Source organism: Macrotis lagotis, chromosome 3, assembly GCF_037893015.1.
Source record: "Macrotis lagotis isolate mMagLag1 chromosome 3, bilby.v1.9.chrom.fasta, whole genome shotgun sequence".
NCBI classification, from domain to species: Eukaryota; Metazoa; Chordata; class Mammalia; order Peramelemorphia; family Peramelidae; genus Macrotis; species Macrotis lagotis.
In genome coordinates this window covers 281,465,007-281,489,151 of record NC_133660.1, presented here as the reverse complement: position 1 = coordinate 281,489,151, position 24,145 = coordinate 281,465,007, and the positions used below count along the sequence as shown (strand labels likewise).

The following is a 24,145-nucleotide window of genomic DNA, read 5'->3' as shown; positions in this document are numbered from 1 at the left end:
TTTGAGGTTTCATATCGCACCCATTGCATTATTGAAGATGAAGTCAGCAGTTACGATTTTCATTTTGAGTAATCTATGTGTAATGAATTTAATATAATAATAATTAGTTCCTAGAGATCCTTTTCACAGGCAGGGTCTAGACCTGGGAAAACATCGAAAACAAAGTAGCAGAAGTCATCATCATCAATCAGGAGAGGTCCTGCATTTTTCACTGACTTGTACTTATCAGTACAATCCTGGTCTGTTGTGCACCCAAGCCCTGTTGTGTCAGAATAGTAGAATATTCTCAGAACTATACAATCAATTTAGCCACAGAACTCGAGAACACCTGTGTTGTATGGACACAGGTGATAGAATTGTTGGATCGTCTTGCAAGGTGGGATTGTCCTGGGAGGATCATTCAAATCTGATTGTCCTTGCTGGAACTACAGCAAGGCAGAGCTCCAAAGAGGGAGTAATCCCATATTTTGCAAATTGGTTCCTTACAGAGAAAGTAATTAATAAACTGCTTCTGGATTTACTGGCATTCTGTCTCTGGCTTGCTCTGTCACACCCAGATTAGAGACTGCTCTGTAAAAACTTGTTTAACATGAACAAAGAAGTGGTAAATGTTGGAGAGGTTTTGGGAAAATAGGCATATTAGGACATTGTTGATGAAGCAGTGGAAAGGACCAACAACTCGAACAACTCCTCCAAAGTTACTAATGTGTATTACCTTTATCCTATGTGGTTTTACCACTTGGCCTCTACTCCAAAGAAATCTTTTTTTTTTCTTTTTTTTTTTTACATTTTTGCAAGGCAAAAGGAGTTAAGTGGCTTAACCAAGGCCACAAAGTTGGGTAATTATTAAGTGTCTGAGGCTGGATTTGAACTCAGATATTCCTGACTCCAGGGCTGATACTCTATCCACTATGCCACCTAACCACCCCCCAAAGAAATCTTTTTTTAAGGAGTCAGGGAAAAAGTTACTGGAACTGGGACTGGCATCATTATAGAGCTATGAACTTTGTTAGGATAAATGTCTGTTTTATATAACTCCTTCTTCTTGGCAGAGGTGGTGGACTACAGGTATAGAATGAGGAATACATTATCAGATATAACCAATGGATTAGTTTGTTTGGTTGAACTGCTCTTTGTTACAAAGGAAGATTTTACTGGAGTCAGGGGACTCATTGGGAAGTAAAGAAGAAAAACATCAGTAAAATATTTTTAAAAAATAACTTATAAATGTGGGTATCTGGTCTCTTAGGGAAGATTGAATCCCTGTCAGGGGGGAGGGTCCACACTAAACATGGAAAGGAGTTTGTCTCTAAGAAAGAAGACAGAAAAAAATCTAAAAAGGAAAAAATCTAGGGAAGAATTGGGGGACAGGGCAGAGAGTTGGTGCCTGGTTAGATATATCTCCTAAGTGAACCAAGGAGACTTCTCATGGCATTCAAGCTAAATGTGCAAGAATATTTGCTTGGACTTGAGAACTTGGGAACATTTGTCTGAGATATGTGGCAGAACCTCCCTGTAGCAAAGCAGTTATCTGATTTTGTCGTTGCCACTTTAGGCTTGCTCAATTAGATTTGGCTTTAAGTTGGGTCATGTGAAACCAAGCATTATAGAATCATGCCCCCCCCCCAAAGAGAAGAAGAAATGTTCTCTCTCCTTTGACTGGGGAAGTGGGGATCGATGGATATGTAATATTGCTGGCAGACACAGGGAAGGTGTCAGGGGGTTTTGTTTAATTGATCTGTAACAAGGGAAGACTCACTAACCTGTTTAGGTGGAATGTCTGGAAAGGACTGCAATGTAAAAACAACAGCATCTGCATGTCGTCCTAAGCTTCCTTGGGCCAATGAGACAACGAACGCCCTGAATCTTTGCTTGGGACAGTGTTGCTTGGTTTTTGTCCATAGAAGATGAGAACTTTCACCCAGGAAATTTGGAGGAAGGGGACCAGGAAACAGGACAGAGACTTAAAAGGGGTGGAATACAACCAGGCTCCACAAGGGGTGGCTGGCATCACTATCTAAAGCAGAGAGACAGAGCTGCAGCTGCCCCCTTGGAGGAAGGTCCCTTTGGGCAGCAGATTCTCCTTGTTCATGACTGATGGACAGCTCCTTTCCCCTTTCCTATTCCCTCTTCCTTCCCTCTGTAAAGGCTGTGGAAAAAACCCATCATAGGTCCAGTTTTCCCATGTTCTAAGGCATTCTCTAAGCCTGATTCTCATTCTATGAGTCAGCCTAAGTTTTGTCGGATGGCCTTTCCCACATTATCTACACTGGGATCCTTTGTTGCTAGTGTGGGAGGTTCATATGCCCTTAGGGGTTGAGTAGTCACAATGCAGCCATGTGAAGGATCCTATAAACACTCCCCAGTAGAACACAAAACTGAAACTTGGGGCTCACTTAAATTTTCCTTTGGAAGAATGAGCCCTTAAGGGGCATAGGCCCCAAATGCAGGTCCTCAGGGTAAATTTGGGTGCTCATTCTTGAGGAATTAGAACCCAGACTATCAGGTTCCACAGGGACTCCTAGCATTATATCCTAGCAATAGTCTTAAAAGATTTTATAGTAATAACCAGCATTTAGGGGCAGCTGGGTGGTGCAGTGGATAAAGCACCGGCCCTGGAGTCAGGAGTACCTGGGTTCAAATCCGGTCTCAGACACTTAATAATGACCTAGCTGTGTGGCCTTGGGCAAGCCACTTAACCCCATTGCCTTGCAAAAAAAACCCCTAAAAAAATAATAACCATCATTTATATTTATTAGTAAACTTAGCAAAGTATCTTATTTGTATATGCATTATTTTAAATTTTATTTTTAAGGCAATGGGGTAAAGTGACTTGCCCAAGCTCATACAATTAGGTAATTATTAAGACTCTGAGTTCAAATTTGAACTCAGGTCCTCCAAACTCCAGACTGGTGCTCTATCTACTGTGTCACCTAGCTGCTCTCTCTCTATATATATATGTATATATATATACATACATACATACATATATATATATATCCAACTATCTCTTATTGTTTCTGATCAATTATTTGTTTTTATGTATTTCTATTTTAAACTTAAATACAAAATAAGAAAAAATCATTGTCATATATGTGCACTGCACAACATAAGAAGATTTAGAATATAAAGCAACAAATTGCCATTTCAAGAAAGCCTGTATAATAAATACTACACATTGTGTTCCAAGTTGTCATCATTTCTTTACATCCTTGTAGGTGTTCTGTTCTCTGCTGTGCACAGATTACTTACCCCTCCTTCCACCCAGGCTACAATGAAGCATGGAAACATACATTCACACATACTTAGACATATATAAATACTCACACACCTGGATATTTTATATACACATATGCATATATCTATATATCTATATAGATATATGGAGAGATTATCTAATTAAAAGAGATTGTAGAACCTAATAAATTTCTTAATTTAGGTAGTCCTATTCTTTTTTCTTTCAGAACTAAAATCTGTTCTAAATCAAGCTAAATATAGACTTAGAAACAAACTTGATTTCTAATATATATATATGTATATATATATATATATATATATATATATATATATATACACCTTTCTCTTTTTCTTTATATGCATGTGGTGAATTATAGTTCACAGATTAACTTTTTGACTCTAAGAAAATTTGCTTTCCTACTAAAACAAGATGTGAATAGCTTCAAAAAGCTTCCTGCAGATTATTATCTCAAATCCTTTCTTTTAGTTTAACCTTCATTTACTAACTGATCTCTAAAGGTAACACTCTCTGTGTACTTTCTCCCAGAAAGATGTAGTGGCATCTACATCTCTCTTTAAAATGCTCCAGCATGGAGCCAGGCCCTGAAATCTTGAAAATGATGAGATCCTAAATTAGACAACAATCTGATATTGCTTATTAATTTTAAATTAGTCTTTTTAAGTAATTTATATTTTAGAACCAAGTTTACTAAGTGATCTGAATAGGGTTTTCAGTTTCCATTCTGTATTCTGAAACCAAAAGCTTGATTCCCCCAGCACTCTGCTCTCTTTCATGATGCTAGGAGTCAATCGATCCAAAATATGAGCTTTTCAAATCTGGGTTCCACACTCCCAGAAAGAGTTCATAACATATCATTTGATTTACAGTTCTAATACATACCCACACACACATATGAAAAAGTTACCTTAAAAATCAAATGACAAAAACTTTCAGAATCTATTCAAACTGTAGTCAAATTCTGATTAATTACTCACAAAAGCAATATATCACAGCACTTTCAGGTTACTTCCTATCTTATATGGTGAGGACCAAGATATTTTCCAAGACTGACAAGATTTTTAAAGTAGAAGTCTCATACATAATTTGCAACAAAATTCCAATTTCCTGAAGGTCTTTCATTTCAATAATACATTTTACATTAGTTTAATTTGTAAAACCTTTAAAATATCCAATTAAAATCCAAAATACTTTTCTGGTATCTTTTCCCATTTTCTTAAAATAAACTTTGAATTTCAAAAGACCATCTAGCCTGTGCTATCTTCTTTTAGATTTACAGAGAGAAAGTGATGAGGGATCCAGGAGAAAAGCTTCCAAAGTGAATGAGATAAGTTAAAGAGAACTGAGGAGAGAGAGAGAGAGACAGAGACAGAGACAGAGTCAGATACAAAGAGACAGAAACAGAGAGAGACAGAGAGAGATATGCAACCAAGTTACCAGAGCAAAATTTAAGAAATGAATGGACCATGAGGGTTTGACTCAAACAGAGCTAGGAATAGGAAAAACAGGCTTTCCTCCTTCAAAATTTCATTTTCTGGGTTAATCTGATCCATGACACCTGAACTGCAAATTTTGACAGAAGAATTCTAATTTTACCCCCTTTTCCTAACTAGAAATTCATAGGAGAGAAAATGACAAGTGGCTAGAAGACAGTTCTCTGGCAGGGGAGGGAAAATAAAAAGTGGGACATATGTGGTCAATCAGGACAGAGAAAATACAGTAGACAACTGACACAGCCAATAAAAGCACGCAGGAAAAAACCCAAGCAACGCAACCAGGTATAAACAGATTTGTTTCAGAGAGCAAAGAGAATCTTTTTTTTTTTTTTACTGTTTTTGAATTTTACCATTTTACCCCAATCTCGCTTCCCTCCCCACACCCCTCACAGAAGCAGTCTGATAGTCTTTACATTGCTTCCATGCTAGACATTGATCCAAACTGAATGTGATGAGAAAACATATCCTGAAGGAAAAAATAAAATATGAGATAGCAAAATTACATAATAACTTTTTCTTTTAATTAAACTGCACAATTCAGGGGCAGCTAGGTGGTGCAGTGGATAGAGCACCGGCCCTGGAGTCAGGAGGACCTGACTTCAATCCAGCCTCAGACACTTAATAATGACCTAGCTGTGTGGCCTTGGGCAAGTCACTTAACCCCATTGCCTTGCCAAAAAAATCCCTAAACTCCACAATTCTTTCTCTGAATACAGATGGTATTCTCCATCACAGATACCCCCAAATTGTCACTGATTGTTGCACTAATAGAATGAGCGAGTCCATCAAGGTTGATCATCACCCCCATGTTGCCGTTAGGGTATACAGTGTTCTCCTGGTTCTGCTCATCTCACTCAGCATCAGTTCATGCAAATCTTTCCAGGCTTCTCTGAATTCCCCTCCCTCCTAGTTTCTAATAGTTGGACTCAATCATTTCTGTGTACAATAATCAAAGACAGGCGGTGGCTAGGTGGCGCAGTGGATAGAGCACTGGCCCAGGAGTCAGGAGTACCTGAGTTCAAATCCGGCCTCAGATACTTAATAATTACCGAGCTCTGTGGCCTTGGGCAAGCCACTTAACCCCATTGCCTTGCAAAAAACTAAAAAAAAAAAAAAAAAAAAATTAAAGACAACACAAAAAAGATCTGTGGTGGAGAATATCATCCATATCCAGAAGAGGAACTGTGCAGTTTAAATGCAGACTAAAGCTTTCTATCTTCCATTTTAATAAATAGTTGTCTTATGAGTTATATCTTTTTTTCTCTCTAATATTTTTTTCTTCCATTTGGATGTGATTCTTCTTTCACTACGTGATTAATATCAGAGGAAAAAACCTCACTATTCACCAGCCACCAATATCTCTGAGGAAAAAGTCCGGGATTTCTAGGGGCTCCCCACCACTTTGGTTGGTGTGATAAAGGAATTTTCTGCTTTATGTGAAGGAGAAGGGAAGGCAAGTGGCTGGAGTCCATGTGAAGTAATTCTCGAAACTCATTCTAAACTTGTACTAGTTCATAACAGAAATACCAGCATTAAAAAGAGCAACAAATAAACACAGATACCTGAGCGCGCGCACACACACACACACACACACACACAGAGCAGAAAGGAGGGTTGTCCAAAGTTTCACATGTTGGGCTGCAAGTGGCACAACCCCCAAATCACCTCTGTCACATAGTCTAGTGACAGAAAACCAAGAGTGCTATCTAAAGGCTAAACCAGAGGAAATTCTTAACCGAGGTAGGAATTTCAATAACCAATGGTAAATTCCAGAGAATATTTCAACTTCAACCAAAACAAAGGTTCAAAAATAGAGTAATTGAGTTGAAAAAGTGGTAGATTCACTTCATTGCAAGACCATCTCTGGCCAGGTTCAACATATGTCAGCATTTTTTTTTTTGGAGTGTTGTTAAAAGGGAGTCTACCCCCTTTCCAGGTCAGTACTGTTCATCCTAAACTAAAACCTGGGTTCAAAATAGAGCATGGATTTGAAAAATCACAGATCCCTTCCTTCCAAGGAGCATGTCTGAAAGGAGAAGAACATGGCCCTCCCCAAATTCCTATCCATATCTACATATTATGGCACAAAAATTGTAAATCTTAAAAACATAAGGTTAAAATAAAATGACAGAAAATATAGGCTAGACACAAAGTTTTATTCTCTAGGATTTACCAAAACCTATAAGTGGAGGGGCAGCTAGGTGGCGTAGTGGATAAAGCACTGGCCCTGGCGTTAGGAATACCTTTCAAATCTGGTCTCAGACACTAGTTACCTAGCTGTGTGGCCTTGGGCAAGCCACTTAACCCCATTTGTCTTGCAAAAACCTAAAAAAATCAAAAACAACAAAAAAAACCCTATAGGTGGAGGCCATCTGTCCAAAATGACTCCTTGAACTGAGAGAGAAGGGAACATTTATCCAAAAGCAAATGATAGGGGCAACTAGGTGGTGCAGTGGATAGAGTACTGAACCTGGAGTCAGAAGGACCTGAGTTCAAATCTAATCTCAGTCACTTAATAATTGCCTATGTGGCCTTGGGCAAGCCGCATAAAGCCCATTGCCTTAATAAGTAAAATGTTTTTAAAAAGCAAAGGATGGGGAGAAATCATTAACTTCCCTGAGGGCTCTATCTGAACTTTTAGCATCAAGAAAGCAAGACAAAGTTTTCCAGTTTTCTAATTGTCTTTCTAAATTTCAATATAGGAGGAGATACCCATGAGTCTTGACTTCTTATCTAATGGCAAAGGTGACTGAGACATAAAATCAGTCTTTTTATCAGGAATATAGTTTAAAATGCTTTGACAACACATATACATACAAATCTGTATACATTCTCATAGACACTAGATACATATATGCATATACTCAAAAATATCTATATATTTGGTTTGTGTAGATCTTTTTATAACATTTTTTGAAAGTAGCAACCCCTCCTCACTGCTCTACTTGCTACTTTACCTTCCTCTTCCTTGAGCTATCACCCTTCCACTAATTCCTATTTTACACACCCTTCTATACCTTTCCTTGATTCCCTCCGACCCTTCTAGAAATTCTCTTATCCTATTCCTCATCCTCTGACTCAGTACCCTCCCTCTCTCCTATTTCTTTCTGAATTTAAAAGACTTTTATACCCTGTATGTGTGTATACACAAATATTGTTCCCTCCTTAACTCCTTCCCTAGTAGAGGGTTCCAGAACTATCAGCTTTCCTTCTTCATCCTATTCCCCTCTATCAATTCTTCCTCTCACCCCTTTGTATAACTTTAAAAAAATCTTTTCCAACACCGTTTTACTTTTAAGAATCACATCCTACTCAGTTCTACCCCAATCTTCCCTTTGAACTACTCAATTACTAATAACCTTGGACATGTTTAACGTTTCCACTTATTATCCTTAAGTCCCTTATAATTAGTTTTAGATGTTTGCCTTGTATATCTCTTGTATTTTCTGTTAAATTCAGGTCTTTTTGCAACAAAATCCCAAGGTCTGGTAATTCATCGAACATCCATTTTTATCCTTTAGGATTATACTTAACTTTGCTGGGTATGATATTTTTGGTCAACTCTTGTTCTTTGATTTGTAAGTGCTCCAAGAGCTGAGGTCTTTTAAAGGATATGTTGCTAATGCTAAGTCTTATGTATTTCTAATTGTGGCTCTGCCATATTTAAATTGTTTTTATATTATTGTTCTTAATATTTTTCTATTTAACCTGGGAATTTTGGAATGTTGAATTTTGGAATGATATTCCTGTCAGTTTTCCTCCTAGGATCACTTTCAGGTGGTGATTGGTGAATTTTTTTCTATTTCTACTTTTGCCTCTTGTTCTAACACTTCAGGATGTTTTTCTTTAATTTTTTCTTGTCTTATATCAAGATTTTTTTTTTGATCATAGCTTTCAGGGAGTATTTCACATTCTCTTCTATTTTTTCATTATTTATATTTTGTTTTATTATTTTTTGGTCTCTTATAGCTTAACTGACTTCCCCTTAACCAATTTTAATTTTCAAAGACTCATTTTCTTCCTTAAGATTCTGGATCGCCTTTTCCAATTGGTTTACTTTCTTTTCATAATATTGGGTTTCTTGTATTATTCTTATATATTTTTTAGTTTTTTCTCAATCTCTCTATTTTGATTTTTAAAGTCTTTTTTTGAATTTTTCTATGAATTTTTTTGGGCAGGTAGCCATTTGACATTACTCAAGGTAGGAGAGGTCTTTTTGTGCTTCAGCATCTTCCTCTGAAGATGAACCCTGGTCTTCTCTATTCCATAGTAACTGTGCATGGTTGGGTTCTTTCTCCTTTGCCTGCTCATGTAAATACTAGCATTTTATTACTATATTCACCTCTAGCCTTGTATTGTGGAGGATGCTGCCTCTGATCTCAGGAGCCTTCTCCAGGGCCCAGCCTCTGCATTCTTTCTTCTCTCCAAGCCTCAACTAGAGCCCTCTGCACCCACTATGTTGGAAATGATCTTACTTCCCGAGAACCTTCTAGTAGCTAGACCTTTACTTTTCCCCTCTGGCCTAGAACCAAGACTTAAGGGTCCACAGCCAGCAGATGCATTCCCCTGCCACAGTTTCTGTACTCATTGAGTGTGTGCTGGTTCCTTCTTGCCCAGGACAGCATCTCAGCTGGGCCTGGCATGCCTATCCCATTTTATTCCTGAAGAAACTGAGGTACAGAAAGATTAGATAAATGAATATGCCATCTAGCAGCCCTGAATTAAAATGAGCTTGATCACTATAATTTCTGGATGGGGAGGGAGGAGTCAGGGTCTCTTCCTCTGCATTTTTGTGAGGCAAGGATGCAGTCAATAAAGTATGGGACTAGCAGTAGGAAGACCTGGGTTCCAATTCTGTCTTAAGTAACATTTTATGTGTCCCTGGGCAAATCACCCTCTGGGCCTCAGTTTTCTCATCTATTAAAAGGGGGAATAAGAAGAGCATCATTTTCTCTGGGTTGTTGTGGTGATTCATGAAGACATGCTCCAAGCATGTTGTCAACTTTACAATGCCTCATATGTGCTAGCTATAATGACCAATTTCTTGCCCCGTCTAGGTTTAAAAACTCTTTTAGGATAAACCTTAGCCACTGCTTTCATGAAAAATGTCTCTGGACAGTTTGTCTTCACACTTCCTATTGTCTGCAGCACCCAGAGGTGGGAGGGAAATGCAGGAGAGAGAAAACACAGTCAAGTGGGAGTGAATGACAAATACATCAAGAAATGTTTGAGCAGACCAAACTTGGAATCAAGAAGACCTCTGCTTAGGTTTTCTTAGATCTTAGCTGGATGACCCTGGGCAAGTCACGTGACCTTCTATGGCTTGGGTCACTCTCTGAGGCTCAAAGATATCCACAGATGAAGAGGCATTAAGGAGTTTTCAAGCGGCTCCTGAGACACTTCCCGCATGGAAGAAATTTCAAGTCTTGGACCTGCTGACAGATCCACATAAACCTAATTGGATCAGCCCCATGATCTGGGAATGCCTCCAGTTGGCATTACTGGCTAGGGACGGTCTTTGTTGTGGACAGTTACTGTTGTGCCAAGGGTGGCACCTTTACTTCGGTACTGATGTCTGTGGCTTTAAAATTCAAATTCAACAACTGAGGCCCCTCTTTGTGCAGGTTGGAGATGCAAAGACACATACTGGACAATCCCTGCACCCAAAGAGTTTCCACTCAACCCTTTGGAAGGTGAGGTTCCCAGTCAGTCAACAACAGCCTTTTCTGGTGACAAGACCAGAGCTATCTAGAAACTCTGAAGTTCAAACAGCCGGAGTATTTATGAGGATGTGGACAGCAGTCACAAAGGAAGGGCCGGTATGGATGCGTTGCAGACTGCCGTACAGACACAGCAATGGCAAAGACTCTTTGGTCGATTAATCGGAACAAAGTTATGGGTCTAGTTTCAGTTAGTCAGTATCAGCCAGTCGGACACACTGGCATGTGTCTCAAACATAGTGATGTCACTTCTTCCATAATGAAGGGCGGGAACCAACCAAGCAGGACCAAGTCTGTATTAGGTGCCCACTCTGGCATGGGATATAGAAAAGCAAGGCAGTCCCTGCCTGCGAGCTCACAATCTCAGGAAGAAGAGGCGCACAAGCGCGCTACAGACGGGAGTAATGAGAATGTGGGCCCTTCCTTCTCAAAGACCATGCCATCGGGGGGGCTGTGCGACGTCCCCAGCCTCACTTTCTCCTCCAGACCCTTCTGGGGATCCAGCGTCAGGCTGACTTGGGCCGGGGCTGGGCCGGGTGGTGGGTGCGAGCTGTGATCGCCCCGGCTGTCCTCCGGAGTCCGAGGGCAGGGCTCTATCCGTGGCCGCCCCTGGAGGCGCAGGCAGGGCCCAAGGGAGGGAGGCCCGCCCATGAAGGCTTCCTACAGAGGCTGGCCCCGGCGTTGGGATGCCACGCTTGTCCTTCGTCCGGAAGGCCGTGGCCCGGGGAGGTGATGCCCGCGCGGGGCGGCCATGGGGACGGGGCCGCGTGCAGGCCGGGCCGGGGCTGCCGGGGACGAGGCGGGGGCCCGCAGGCCTCCCCTTCCGAATTCCCGGCGTGCTCTGGGGGCCCCGCGCTAGAGGGACGCCTCGCCCTCTTCCGGGAAGGACAGCGACCCCAGGCGGCGGGCGGGGACCCGAGGCGCCTCCGCGAGCCTCGCTGCGCAGGCGCGCCCGGCGGACCACGATCCCCAGAATGCCTCGGGCCGGGCGGCGCGCGCCCGGGGGCGGGGCCGGCAGCCGCGTGACTGCGTGACGCCGGCGCGCGGCGCGCGGCGCGTGACGTCTAAGTGGCGCGCGGCGCGTGACGTCTAAGTGGCGCGCCGCGGCGCCGGCTCCTGCCCGTCCGTCCGGAGCGAAGGTGACAGCGGCGCCGCCGAGCCTCGGCCTCTCCCGCCGCCCGCACCATGCTGGCGTCGCAGCGGCTCGTGCGGGGGGCGCTCTCCGGCAGGGTCCTGTCCCGCCTCACCTTCCAGGAGGCAGGAACGGTAAGGGCGCCCCCCCCCCGCGGGGCGGCGGGGCCGGGATGGGGGCGGGGCCGCCGGCGGGGGCGGGGCTTGAGGGTGCCCCCCCCCTCCCCCTCTTGCTGGGGGCGCTGCCCCCTCCCCACTTCTGGGCCTGGCCCGGGCTCCCCGGGGACACTTGACCTTGACCCTTGGCCGCCCCCTCGCCCCCCCCGGTCACGGACACGGGGATTTGAGGGGGGCAGAGGGAGAGGAGCCCCCGGGAGGGGGAGGAGACCCGGGGTCCCCCGGCCCCGGCGCTCCCGAGCCCCCCTCTCCGCAGGCGCCCCCCAAGAAGACGACCTTCGGGTCCCTGAAGGACGAGGACCGCGTCTTCACCAACCTCTACGGCCGCCACGAGTGGAGGTGCTCAGGGGGCTGGTGGGGGGCTGGTGGGGGGCGGCTGGTGGGGGGCGGCCGCCCATCTCACCCGCCCTGTCCCGCCCCAGGCTGAAAGGGGCCTTGAGCCGCGGGGACTGGTACAAGACGAAGGAGATTCTGCTGAAGGGGCCGGACTGGATCCTGGGCGAGATCAAGACGTCGGGGCTGCGCGGCCGCGGGGGCGCCGGCTTCCCCACGGGCCTCAAGTGGAGCTTCATGAACAAGCCCTCGGACGGCAGGTGGGGGTCGCCGGGATTGTGGGGGAGGCACAGCCGGTCATGCCCTTCCTCACCGCTCCTGCTGGACCCCGGAGCCCCGACTGGACAGAGCTTGGATGACTGGGGAGGACGCGGCCGGGGCTCCACTGACCCGTCCGTCCCCTGCCTTCCCCAGGCCAAAGTACCTTGTGGTGAATGCAGACGAGGGGGAGCCCGGCACCTGCAAGGATCGGGAGATCATGAGGCACGACCCCCACAAACTGGTGGAGGGCTGCCTCATTGGGGGCCGCGCCATGGGAGCCCGGGCTGCGTATATCTACATCCGGGGCGAGTTCTACAATGAAGCCTCCAACCTGCAGGTGAGGGGGACCAAGCTTGAACCTGAAGGGGGCTCCCCAAGAGCAATGCTGACAGAGAGCCTCCTCTTCCCAGCCCCCATCGACAATCTCTGCCTCGAGCCTTCCCCAGAGCCCTCTCCCAGTACTCCCAGATGCCCCCTCACCACCCTCTCCTCTTACCCTTTCCCCCCAGGTGGCCATCCGGGAGGCCTACGAGGCTGGGCTGATCGGCAGGAACGCCTGTGAATCTGGCTATGACTTTGACGTGTTTGTGGTACGGGGGGCCGGGGCCTACATCTGTGGGGAGGAGACGGCACTCATCGAATCCATCGAGGGCAAGCAGGGAAAGCCTCGCCTCAAGCCACCGTTCCCTGCCGACGTGGGTACGTGCCCAGGGTGGACACACAGCACCAGGGCTGGCTGGACCAGAGAGCCCAGGCCTTGGGGGTGGGCTTTGGACTCTAGGCTCAGTGTAGGGGAGGGTGTCTGGGCATAACTGCTCCAGCTCTGATGGGGGTGAGGTCCCTGGTCCTGAGCTGTAGGGTGGAGATCTCCATGAGGACCCTTGACCCCAGGGGTATCAGCAGAGAGGAGACCTTTGGGAGGGAGGAGGCGGGGGGGGGGGCAGTGCTGGGGTTTCTGTCCAGACCTCCCACCCTTCTGGCAGGCGTGTTTGGCTGCCCCACCACCGTTGCCAATGTGGAAACCGTGGCCGTGTCTCCTACCATCTGCCGCCGTGGCGGGTCCTGGTTTGCAAGCTTTGGCCGGGAGCGGAACTCGGGCACCAAGCTTTTTAACATCTCTGGCCATGTCAATTACCCCTGCACCGTGGAGGAGGAGATGTCGGTGCCACTCAAGGAGCTGATAGAGAAGCACGCGGGTGAGGATGGGGGGCCCTGGGGAGGGGGACCCTAGGGTGAAAGGAGGGAGTTTAGGAAGGGGAGGAGATTTTAGGATGAGGGGGAAAACTCCAGGGAGGGGTTGGGGGCCCAAGCACTAACCAAACCTGTGGCCCTCAGGGGGTGTGATTGGCGGCTGGGACAATCTCCTGGCGGTGATCCCCGGCGGCTCATCTACCCCTCTGATTCCCAAGTCTGTGTGTGAGACGGTGCTGATGGACTTCGATGGGCTGATCCAGGCCCAGACCGGGCTGGGCACCGCCGCCGTCATCGTCATGAATCGCTCAGTAAGGGCACCTTCTGTCCTGCCTCCCTCTCAGTCTGGGGGTGAGGGTGTCCCAGCGTCCCCCCCAATCTTTGCCCCTGCGCCCCTTCCTTGTCTCAGTAGCGACTCCTCCCGCCCCCTCAGACAGACATCGTGAAAGCCATCGCACGCCTCATCGAATTCTACAAGCATGAGAGTTGTGGCCAGTGCACACCTTGTCGAGAGGGTGAGCCCCCCAACATGGGGAAGGGGGGGAGGGGAGCCCTGCATGGGACCAGCCTCGGGTCATCGGAACCCCATCTCCCTGGCCACCCCAGGTGTGGACTGGATGAACAAAGTGATGTGGCGATTCGTCAAGGGGGATGCCCGCGTGGCTGAGATCGATGCCCTCTGGGAGATCAGCAAGCAGATTGAGGGCCACACCATCTGTGCCCTGGGTGATGGGGCTGCCTGGCCTGTGCAGGTACTGGGGATCTGGGGGGGGGCACAGGGGAGGAAGAAAATGATCTTTGGCTGGTGAGGGGAGCACACAAGGTATGAAGGAAATGGCCCCCAGGTGTGAGCAGGGGGTCCTTGGGGTGGTCTTTGCTCCTGAGCTCCTTTTCCTAACCCCCTTGAGCAGGGTCTGATCCGCCACTTTCGCCCAGAACTTGAAGATCGGATGCAACGTTTTGCAAAGGAGTACCCGGCCCGCCAGGCTGCCTAGGCTGGATCCCACCACCCCTTCCCCCTCCCTGAGCTGATGTGTGTGAATAAAGTTGGGGCGGCCCTTGGGCCGTTGCTGAGTTTCTATTTAACTCCCTCTGCTTACTGACTCATGGAGGGCCAGATCCTTCTGGGGGAGGCCTCAGAGGGAGTGGGGCTAGATTTGGAGTTTAGGGACCCCAGCTTTGTTCGACTGCCCATTATACCCGGGGAGATCCCAAACTGCAGAGTCTGAGAAACAGGCACAACAGGTTGAAGCAGTTTATTGGGGATTGCAGAAAAAAGAAGAATGTGACTCGGTGGCCAGTGGGTCCAGGGTTCCTTGCACCACACCTTCCTCCGGCCTAATCGCTGAGCTGAGGAGGGGCTCCATCCAGCGGGTGCCACAGCTCCAGGCGCCGATCACTTCGGGCCAAACACTCGCTCCAGTGTCGCAGCTTCTCCCCAGTGGAGTGGATGCTCAGCTGCACCCCACCTGGTGGGAGCGTGCACCTTCTGAGCAGAGCCCCCCACCCAGGGCTTCTCCCCCTGCCCCAGCCCATCCCCCCGTCCTCACCAATGAAGTCATCGGCCGTGCCCAGGTCATAGTCCCACACCGACACCAGGAGGGTCTTCTTGGCCAGCTCCTCCCTCTGACCCGCATAGAAGAATTCCTGTGAATTCGGCTGGTTACTCGTGGGCCCCCAAGCACCTCCCAGAGAGGGGCCTGGGGTCAGGCCTGGCCCCCCAACTCACCTCGTTGAACTCAGGGTTGAGGGTCTTCTTCCGGACGGTTGTCTTATATTTGGACTTTTTACCCGTGTTTGGTCTGAGGAAGCTGAGGGATGAGTAGTTGGTGGGTGGGGAGGGTGCGAGAATTGGGGGGAGTCTTTCTGCCTGTGGCCCCTAACTCTCCCTACTAGTGGAGAAGGTCCTGGTTGCTGGGGTGGGGGAAGTTTGGATCCTGGTGACCCAGCTCACTCACATGCGCACAAATGGGTCTGAATACCCGTTGGCATCCATGGGGGCGAGGTGGGCGCAGCGCAAGATCCCGACTAACAGGCCCCCCCGCTGCGAGCTGTAGCAGAGCGACAGCAGAATCCGGCCCCTCTCCTCTCCGGCTGCCTCCACCTCCTCCTGCAGGTCGGATGTCACAGCTGTCACTGGCCTGGCCTGGCCCCCGGAACAAATGTGGGCAGGGGGCCTCAGGGGGTCTGACACGGGCTGCTGTGGTGAATTATAGGGTTCTTCTACCCCCCACTCCAGCACAGACCCGAGCTGGAGAGGCTGACTTAGACCCACATGAACCCTCAGCCCAAATAGGGACCCAGAGGCCCCTCAGCTCTACTCTAGCAGAAGTGTGGGGAGGAGGTCGGAGATCTCTCTTAACACCAAGGGCACAATCTGCTCTGTGGCTCCCTCTGATCTTAGGCAACTCCACTTCTCTGGGGCTCAGTTTCCCCATCTGCCAATGGCCTCGAGAAGGATTCAGAGGGAGGGAGGAGGGGCAGGAGTTAGGGCTGGATCCTCTGCAAGGGGCTGGAGGCCAGAGACAACTTGAGTGGAGGGCAGACTGAGATAATGGCTCCAAATGGAGGCAGACTGGGGGGAGGGGTGTCTGACAATTCTGCCAGTCCCTGTTCTGAGACCCCCTCCAGCCCTGGCATCCCCGTTCTAAGAGCTCTGCCAGTGTTAACATAATGTTGCCTTTAGTTGGAGCCCTGGTCAAACAGGGTCTCAGGCCAAAACCACGAGGGGGATGCGTTTGCACGGGCCCCTTGTTCCCTGGTCAGGCTCACAGCCCGCCTGCCGATAGAATGTTGGACTTGGGTCTGCCCATCACCATGGGCCTGAGGCCTGGGGCCTGGGATGAGGTGGTTTGGTGAAGGGCTGGAGGGCGGCCCCCCAGATTCCTTGGGTCTGCTCCCTGGGGCCTGAACTCCCTCGGAAAGGCCAGGCCCCACTTTCTTTACCCACAGGGTCCCACCTTCCAAGTCCCCTCACCCCTCGCACAGCACCAGCCCTGAGATCCTTGGTGTCCTAACCCTGGCACTGTGGGATGCCTGTCTTTGGGGTCCCTTGTCCCCTCCTTTTTCATCTTGCACTAAGTGCACCCTTCTACTCCCCAGCTGTCCCTCTAGGTATGGGCTGTCAGTGGCACCAAGAGATTTAGCAGGAGAGATCACATCCAAGCGGTTAACATCAGAAAGACAGTTGGAAGCCCCCAGCATCTCCCCAAAATAGAATTAACTGATGGGGGAGCTCCACATGGGGCCTGCCGCTGGTGTACCAGAGTTCCAGAAGCTGGTGAAGGTGGATGGGGCGGCCCATTGGACCTACCTCCTCATACAGGGACATTCCCCGGGCAGTGTCCAGGCTGCTGGGCCTCTTGGTCTGAAAACCCAGAGGGCAGAATGTCAGCCTGGGGGCCCAGGGCTCCGGCTCATCCCATTCTAGAGCCTTCCCCTCCCCACCTCTCCCAGTTCATCTGTCTCCCTGCCCCTGCCCTGGCCTCAGCCCTTGGCAGCCTCCTCACCCCTCGCCCATCTCACCAGGCGCCTTTTCTCCAGGCAGACGTTGTAGCTCCTTGTCAGGTTGGGCACCAGCTTCTTCAGGGGCACTCGCAGCTCCCCCAGGGGCTCTGCCCGCCTCCGCAGGCGGGACTCCTCACACACACACAGCCTGGTCCCAGATCCCGGGTCCCTGTCACTGCTCGGGTTCATCCGGACTCTGCCCTCTGACCCCAGTCTAGCACCTCTGCCCAGCTCCCCTTGCCCCCAGGTTCACACCTGTCTCCTTGCCCATCTCTATACCCCATTGCTCCCATCTCCTTCAGCTCCCAGACCCCTCAGGGTTTCCAAGTCATGCCCTAACTGGTGATTTTTGCACCTGGAGTGCAGGGCATCAACTTGTTTCCAAATCCATCTTGGCAGGAAACTGAGGAAGGGAGGAATCGTAGAGACCCAGGAAGGCTGGTAAGCAAAGTACTTTGGGGACCACCTACCCATCTTGATCCCAGTCCACCCCTGAACATTACATGGGGCTCTCTTGCCTTCTCCCTAATTCCAGTGTACCCCTTTCTTGCTGTTGGGAGGAGGGTTTTCATGTCCTCAGCCCTCCTAGGTTGATCAAAGCCCCAGGAAGACTGTGACCTGTCTCCTCATGTTTCCCTCCCTCACTCACTGATGCCAAAGCCCTTTTATGGCCCTTGGAGTGTCCCCTCCCCTGGTGATGGTAGCGATGCCAGTGAAGAACTTGGGCTCACAAGCACAGTTATGCCAATGACCAACAGCCAGATCCACGGTGGGCAGGATATATAGCTGGCACTTCCATAGCAATGACTGAGGTTTACAGTTACAGTTTCCTTGGAGAGCATGACTTGAGGGGCATCTGCCAAGCCTCCCACCCCAGGGTGACTTGGAACTTTCCCTAACTCCCCCCACCCTAGGATATTGGAGGCTCTTTCCTCATTCTCACTTCCCCAGCCCAAGGACAGCTCCTATAACCAGCCCCACCTCTCTTCTAGTCACACTTCTCCTGTGACATCCCTGATGGTGAGACTCATGCACCATCTTTAGTTGGAAGGAATGTTTTTCTGCATGCTGCCCCCCTTGGGCCAGTGGAAGGGGTTGCCATCCAAGAAAATTGTGCCCAGGAGATGCAGGTCGCACAGACAGAAAGACCGAAAGACACCTGAGGGTTCCCTGACTCAGACAGGGAGGGCAGGCCTGGTCTAGGGCCCCCACACCTAGCGCATGCAGCAAGGGGGCTCACCGCAGGGTCTTGCGCCCAGCATCCTGGCAGGTGAAGCCGTGGTAGGTGAGGGTCTCATCCCAGCATGGCCCCCGGCTGCCCCTCACAGTTCGGGTCCGTAGCTGACTTGCCTAGGGCAGGGGTGAGGGTAGGGACCAGCTCAGGAGAGCTACTTTGTACCTGTTCTGTTGCTTGGTCCAGGGGAGGCCACGAGCTGTGAATGACCTCGTCCTCTGGATAACAGGGCAGCCTGTGCGTGAGTCTGTTTCCTGTCCGAAGGGTCAGCCCCATATCGATGACCTGCCGTTGGTCCTTCTGAAATCTCTCTGGAATCTCTTCCCTTCTCTACAATGCTCCTACTATATTGGAGAGCAGGGCTGGCATCTCGAGAGGCCCCCATCAGTGGTGTCTGGTCTGGATTATCCAACTCATTCCCTAACTGCTCTTCCTGCCTCATCCCTTCCTTGTCCCCTTCATCTTGTCCATCTTCCTTAACTAGTGGAAGAAGGTGTGGATTTAGAGTAGAGAGAACCTGGGCTCAATCCTGCCTGTGGAACCTTGGGCTTAGCCTCTCAAAGCCTCAGATTCCTCATATGGAAAATGTCAAAAAATCTTTTAAAAGTTGGAAATTCTATTTGAATGTGAGATTATTATTATTATTTTCATGACACACCCTTGCTCAAGAACCTATAAAGGCTTCCTCTTACCAATAGGATAAATCCAACCTTTTTTCTCTAGCAGTCTAGGCCCCAATCTCCCCCTCCAGCCTTTGCTCTATCCTTCATCCTGCCCTTGTTCCACCCCACCTTCATACTTTGGTTCATGGGCCTTTGCTGAGGTTGTGACCTCCACCTGGAGCACCCTTTCCCTTCCTCAACAAAACCCTCCTTTACAGACCATTTAAGCACCATTTAAGCATTTAAGCAGAAGCCCACCAGGACCTTGCTATATTGCTGTAGTTCAGTTATGTCTGACTCTTCATGCCCTCCCAGACCAGAGCACCCCAGACCCTTCCATCATCTACTATCTATCTCTGTCCAAGCTCATTCTCATGGCTTCCATGTTACTCTCCATCCATCTCATCCTCTGCCAAGCCCTTTTTCTTTTGCCTTCAGTCTTTCCCAACACCGGGAGTCCCATTGTCTCGTTATCCTGGCTTCAGCTTCAATATTTGAGTGTCCAGTGGCTAACTAAATTAATTTCTTTAGTTGTTGACTGCTTTGATCCCCCTGTTGTCCAAGGGAGAGTTGCTTCTGTGCTACTCAGCTTTCCTTATCGTCCAACTCTCCCAGCCCTTCGATGCCACTGGGAAAACCATAGCTTTGACCCTAAGGACCCTGGCCAACAAAGTGATGTCTCTGCTTTTTAGTATGCTGCCATTTTGCCATAGCTTTCCTTCCAAAGAGCATCTTTTAATTTAAATTTAATCCTGGAGTGGTTTGCCATCTTCCCCAGCTCATTTGACAGAGGAGGAAACTGAGACAAACAGGGTGAAGGGACTTGCCCAGGGTCACACAACTAGAAAATATCTGAGGATGGATTTGAACTCAGGAGAATGTCTTCCTGATTGGCCAGGGGTTCTAGCCACTGCGGCATCCCCTAGTTGACCTCACTCTTCTCTGATCCCAGGTAATTCCAACCAGTGCCCTAAAATGATCACTCTCACGGGATCTCATAGGATTTTTGTTAGAAGGGGCCTTCATGGTTCAGTAGTCATTCTACCTCCACCATCTTGTTTTCCTGACATCTGGCAAGATCCTTGTGGGTAGGGGCAGGGTGGTGGGTGAGAGAAGGCAGCTCTGAAAAAGTCCGGCCCCAGTCCTAGGCACTCTGCTCACCTGACTCCCCCTGTACCAGGTCAAGTGGACCTGGCACTGCCACTCCCTCCAGTCCCCTTTCTGGTCCTCAGTTCCCATTCCTCAAGCATGAAGCCCCTGGGGGTCCCCTCCAGCTCCCCACATCCCCGTCCTAAGCCCCACCCTCCCCGCTCCTCACCTTGCTAGTTCCTGGCAATAAATTTGCCTTCACGAAGGTGTCAATGGAACCTGAGTCCAAAGGCTTCAGACCCTGGAGGACAAGGGGGGGGGGCAGATGCTTTCAGGTCTGGTGGAGGATGGGGAAGTTGCTTGGACCTCAGGCCCCAGCCCTATCCTCTCACCTTAGCCCGATGGATGGTGCAGTGGAGGACACAGTTCTTCTGGTCCAAAAGGAGGGTGAATTCAAGGGAGCCCAGAGCAGCTAGGGAGAGAGAGAGGTCATGAGGACTTCCTGGCTCCCTTGGGGGCCCAGCTGAGGTCCCCCCTTCTCCAGGAAACCTCTCTCCATCTGCCTGAGTCCTAGGACCTTCCCTTTGAGCATTATAACTCCTGTTCACAGCTAACATCACTTTGAGTGTTGGCTCCTTTTTAGCTTTTCATCTCTTCAAACCTTTCTGTGTCTGCCCAAGGTTTAGGACAGTGTCTGGCCCATAGAAGGCACTGCTTTAACTGTTTATGGACTGACTGGGGGCTGAGGGTGGTCTCAGGGCCCCTGGCTTAGACTGGATGGATGGATGGATGCCTACCAAGAGCCCTGTCCACCCCTGGATGGACGTCCTGTGTTCTCAATGTTCTTAGCTGATAGGGCAGCAGAGATGGGGGCGGGGGACCCCAGCATCTTCCCCACATCCATGTGACCTCCAACCTTGGCTCTACTGATGTTGCCCCCCCCCCACGGAGAGGAGCAGGTGTGTGTGTGTGTGTGTGTGTGTGTGTGTGTGTGGCATTGGCACAGGTGAGTTTCTGAGCTATAGTTATGCTAGAAAGGTGAGACTGACCTATGGGAGGTACTGTCATCTCAGTCCCCCTTCTTGGAGAGATCTTTCCAAGAGAGTAGTTGCTTGGACTGCAGTGGGAGGGGAAGTTGGGAAGTCTGAATGGAGGGCTAGTCCAAGGATGCTCAGGTACTAGTTTGGGGGGGCATATCTGATAGGGGTTTCTGTGTTGGGGAGCAGTTGGGGGAGTTTCTGGCCCCAGTGGGGTATCAGGATGGGGGAAAGTTTGGGATTAGGAGAGGCTGGGGGGAGTTCCCTTCCTGGCCTTGCTCAGATAGACAAGGGTTGGGGATAAAGTAATATGGCTCTTTCCCCCTCCCTCCACCCCTTGGCAGACCCCAAGATCTGAATACTCACTGGTCTCATCTGAGTCTCCATCGTGTTCCTGCTCCAGATACTGGGGAACCTGAAAGCCTCCAGGTTTTGCAGTTGGGGTCTGGGCTTCCTCTATAGGGCTGCTCAAGGTTGTCTCTGGGACTGGCCCACTGGGCAGTGCAGGCAGAGGAGCAGGCCGGGGCCGGAGTAGGGCAGGAGCAAAGGGGTAGAAGTGGGGGAAGTAGTCGGAGATCTGGCGGATGGGACGGATTGGACCCGGACTCACGTTGATGGCCATATGTTCTTGCATGGTGACCTTCTCCCCGCGACTGCTAGCCATGGCCATAGGTGCCAAAGATCAGAAGGTTCCCTAAAAGGGTTGTGGCGGATCAGGGAGGTCCTGGTATGAGGTTGGGGCCAGACACACGGCAAGGTCAATGTGAGAAAGAGTCAGATAGAGGGTAGAGGTCAATGGCAGGAAGGTTGGACAAGGGGGAAGTGTCAAGGGGAGGAGACAGTACCCAAGGAAGGCTCAACACGGGGGAAGGGTCAAGGAGAGTGGGTCAATGTGAGACCCATGACTAGAAGGTTGGACAAAGGAGAGGAGTCAATTTGGTGGAAAAGGTGAATGTAATGGAAAGGACTAGGCAGAAAGGGGTGCTCTGGGAGTGGACCCAGAATCCAGCTAGCTGGACTGGAGGAGATTCTCATAGGGTCATGGGGGAGCCTCTCTAGGAGGACAGGACCCTTGGGGTTCCAGGCACAGTGACTGACAGACTCTAGTGAAGTGCAAGTGGTTTCTGGTCATCAGCTCTGCTACAAATATGGGGTGCAGCAGGGAATACGACATCGGGGACTGGGCATGGGTGCATTTTGGGTGGGGGAGGACCAGGTCCTCAGGTAAGATTTTACGTATCGGTCTGTTTTGGAGGGTTGGTCACTCTATCGGCAGGGGCTTATCTGTTTGTGTTTAGTTGGGGGGGCTGTGGGGGATGACCTTGTGGAGGGGAATTCTCCTTTCTGGGGAGAGGGCAGTTGCTTGTATTGCGGTGGGAGGGGACCCTGGAAGGTCTGAAAGGAGGGTTAGCCCAAGGATATTCAGGTCCCAGTTTGGGGGGTAAATATCTGTTGGGGGTTGCTGTCCCGGGCAGCACTTGGGGGGGTTCTCTGTCCCCATGGAATATCAGAATGGGGAAGGTTTGGTGTTAGGAGAGGCTGAGGGTCTTGCCCCTATTTTGGGGACCCTATTTTCCCAACAGGGTCTAAGATAGATACAGGGTTGGGGGCTTCAGGGATCTCCTTGGGGAGTCATGGGGGTGAGCTCTCCTCTGTCCCAGGGCTGCTGGGGGCAAGTGGGGCAGGAGGACTCACCGGCCTCTGGACGGAAGGCAAACACAGGTCTGGACCAATTGCTGTGGGTTCCAGCTCCAATGCCCATCAGCTGTCTCTACTGCCACCGCTGCTGCTACTGAGTGTCTGTCTCCTTCCCTGGTTCCAGCCGGGACCGTGTCTGTGACCGCTCGTGTCCTTCCTCACAGCTCCACAGGGACACACACACAAACCACTGACACACACAAGCTGAGATACACTAGGACACTATCCACTAATAGTATCTGATACACACGCTGGCCATCCAGATCACATCTTTATTGAGATTTTAGTACCCACCGACTATGAGTCCTGCTCCCACCACTTCACACACTGAAAAACATGGACCCACTGATCACACCCAATCTGATGGCCCCAGATTCAGGACCATTATCACACTTAAAAGCACATACACACACACACACACAGGGAGAAGTGTGTGACTAACACAGAACACCCTGGGAGAGACCTTGCCCATGCCAGAACCCGGGGACCCATCTGTTCCCTAGATACCCCAAGTCCTTTCCCCCTTCCCATCACACAAGCTGAGACACATACTCACCCCCTCATATATGACACACACACACACGCTCTGAGGTCTGGATCAGAAAATGTTGTCCTTTGGGATCTATGGATGAGAACTTTCTTCAGACCTCTCCCTTCCTTCTGCCTCCCCCCAGTTCCCCCTTCTCTTTCCTGACCCCACTTTGAGCTGCCGCCCCCAGGTGGTCTGGGACCTTCCCTCTCCCCAACACTTCTGACTTGATCCCCTGTGAAATGAAGTTATTTTTAAAAAGTAATTTATTCTTGCTAACTGCCAAAAAAAAGGTGAGAAATGGAAAGGCGAGGGGGGCAGGAAGCCTGCAGAGGGAGAAGAGAGAAGACTGAGAGAAGGGTAAAGCTGCTGGAGAGAAGGGGATTGCAGTGCAATGGAGTGGGAGAAGGGAGAGGTTGACTTGGTTTCCTCCCTCTCCCCCTTCCTCTTCTCAAGACCCTCCACTTTCCTATATTGTTAACCCTAACCCATAACCTGTCATTGTAGATGCTATGGTCCAGGATCATGGTTTCTGCTGGGGCTCAATGCTTGGGGCATGGGCCTCCCTATTCTGAGTACTCTCCTCCTGTCCCTCCACATTCTTCTCCCACCAAAGCCTGCCCCGGTCCTGGAGGCTCTTCTGCTTCCCAAGATGGTCAGGAGGCCGTCTGGGGTCACACTTGGAACCAAGGGCCTGCCTTGTTGATCTACTTAGCCTGGTTTGGGGGTTGGGATCAGGACAGCACTGGACTCAAAGGGAAGACCAGATGTCCAGATCCACCCTTCACGCTACCTGTTGGCAAGTTGGAAATCCTGGAAGAGAC

General features: G+C 49.7%; 2 protein-coding genes across 2 annotated transcripts; one reads left to right on the top strand and one right to left on the bottom strand.

The window, feature by feature from the left end:
* The first annotated feature begins 11,557 nt into the window (after positions 1-11,557).
* NDUFV1 (NADH:ubiquinone oxidoreductase core subunit V1) lies at positions 11,558-14,651 on the top strand. Its single transcript, XM_074227623.1, has 10 exons — positions 11,558-11,738; positions 12,037-12,119; positions 12,203-12,373; positions 12,528-12,711; positions 12,884-13,073; positions 13,358-13,570; positions 13,710-13,876; positions 13,999-14,080; positions 14,172-14,317; positions 14,477-14,651. Exons 1-10 carry the CDS (start codon positions 11,658-11,660, stop codon positions 14,558-14,560), a joined length of 1,401 nt encoding a protein of 466 aa, XP_074083724.1. The 5' UTR covers positions 11,558-11,657; the 3' UTR covers positions 14,561-14,651.
* A 252-nt stretch (positions 14,652-14,903) lies between these two features.
* LOC141516618 (double C2-like domain-containing protein gamma) lies at positions 14,904-21,758 on the bottom strand. The gene is made up of 10 exons (XM_074227624.1): positions 21,461-21,758; positions 20,450-20,529; positions 20,287-20,358; positions 18,313-18,422; positions 17,091-17,220; positions 16,879-16,932; positions 15,524-15,675; positions 15,295-15,376; positions 15,116-15,212; positions 14,904-15,034 (listed from the first exon to the last, which is right to left on the bottom strand). Exons 1-10 carry the CDS (start codon positions 21,756-21,758, stop codon positions 14,904-14,906), a joined length of 1,206 nt encoding a protein of 401 aa, XP_074083725.1.
* Positions 21,759-24,145: the final 2,387 nt, after the last annotated feature.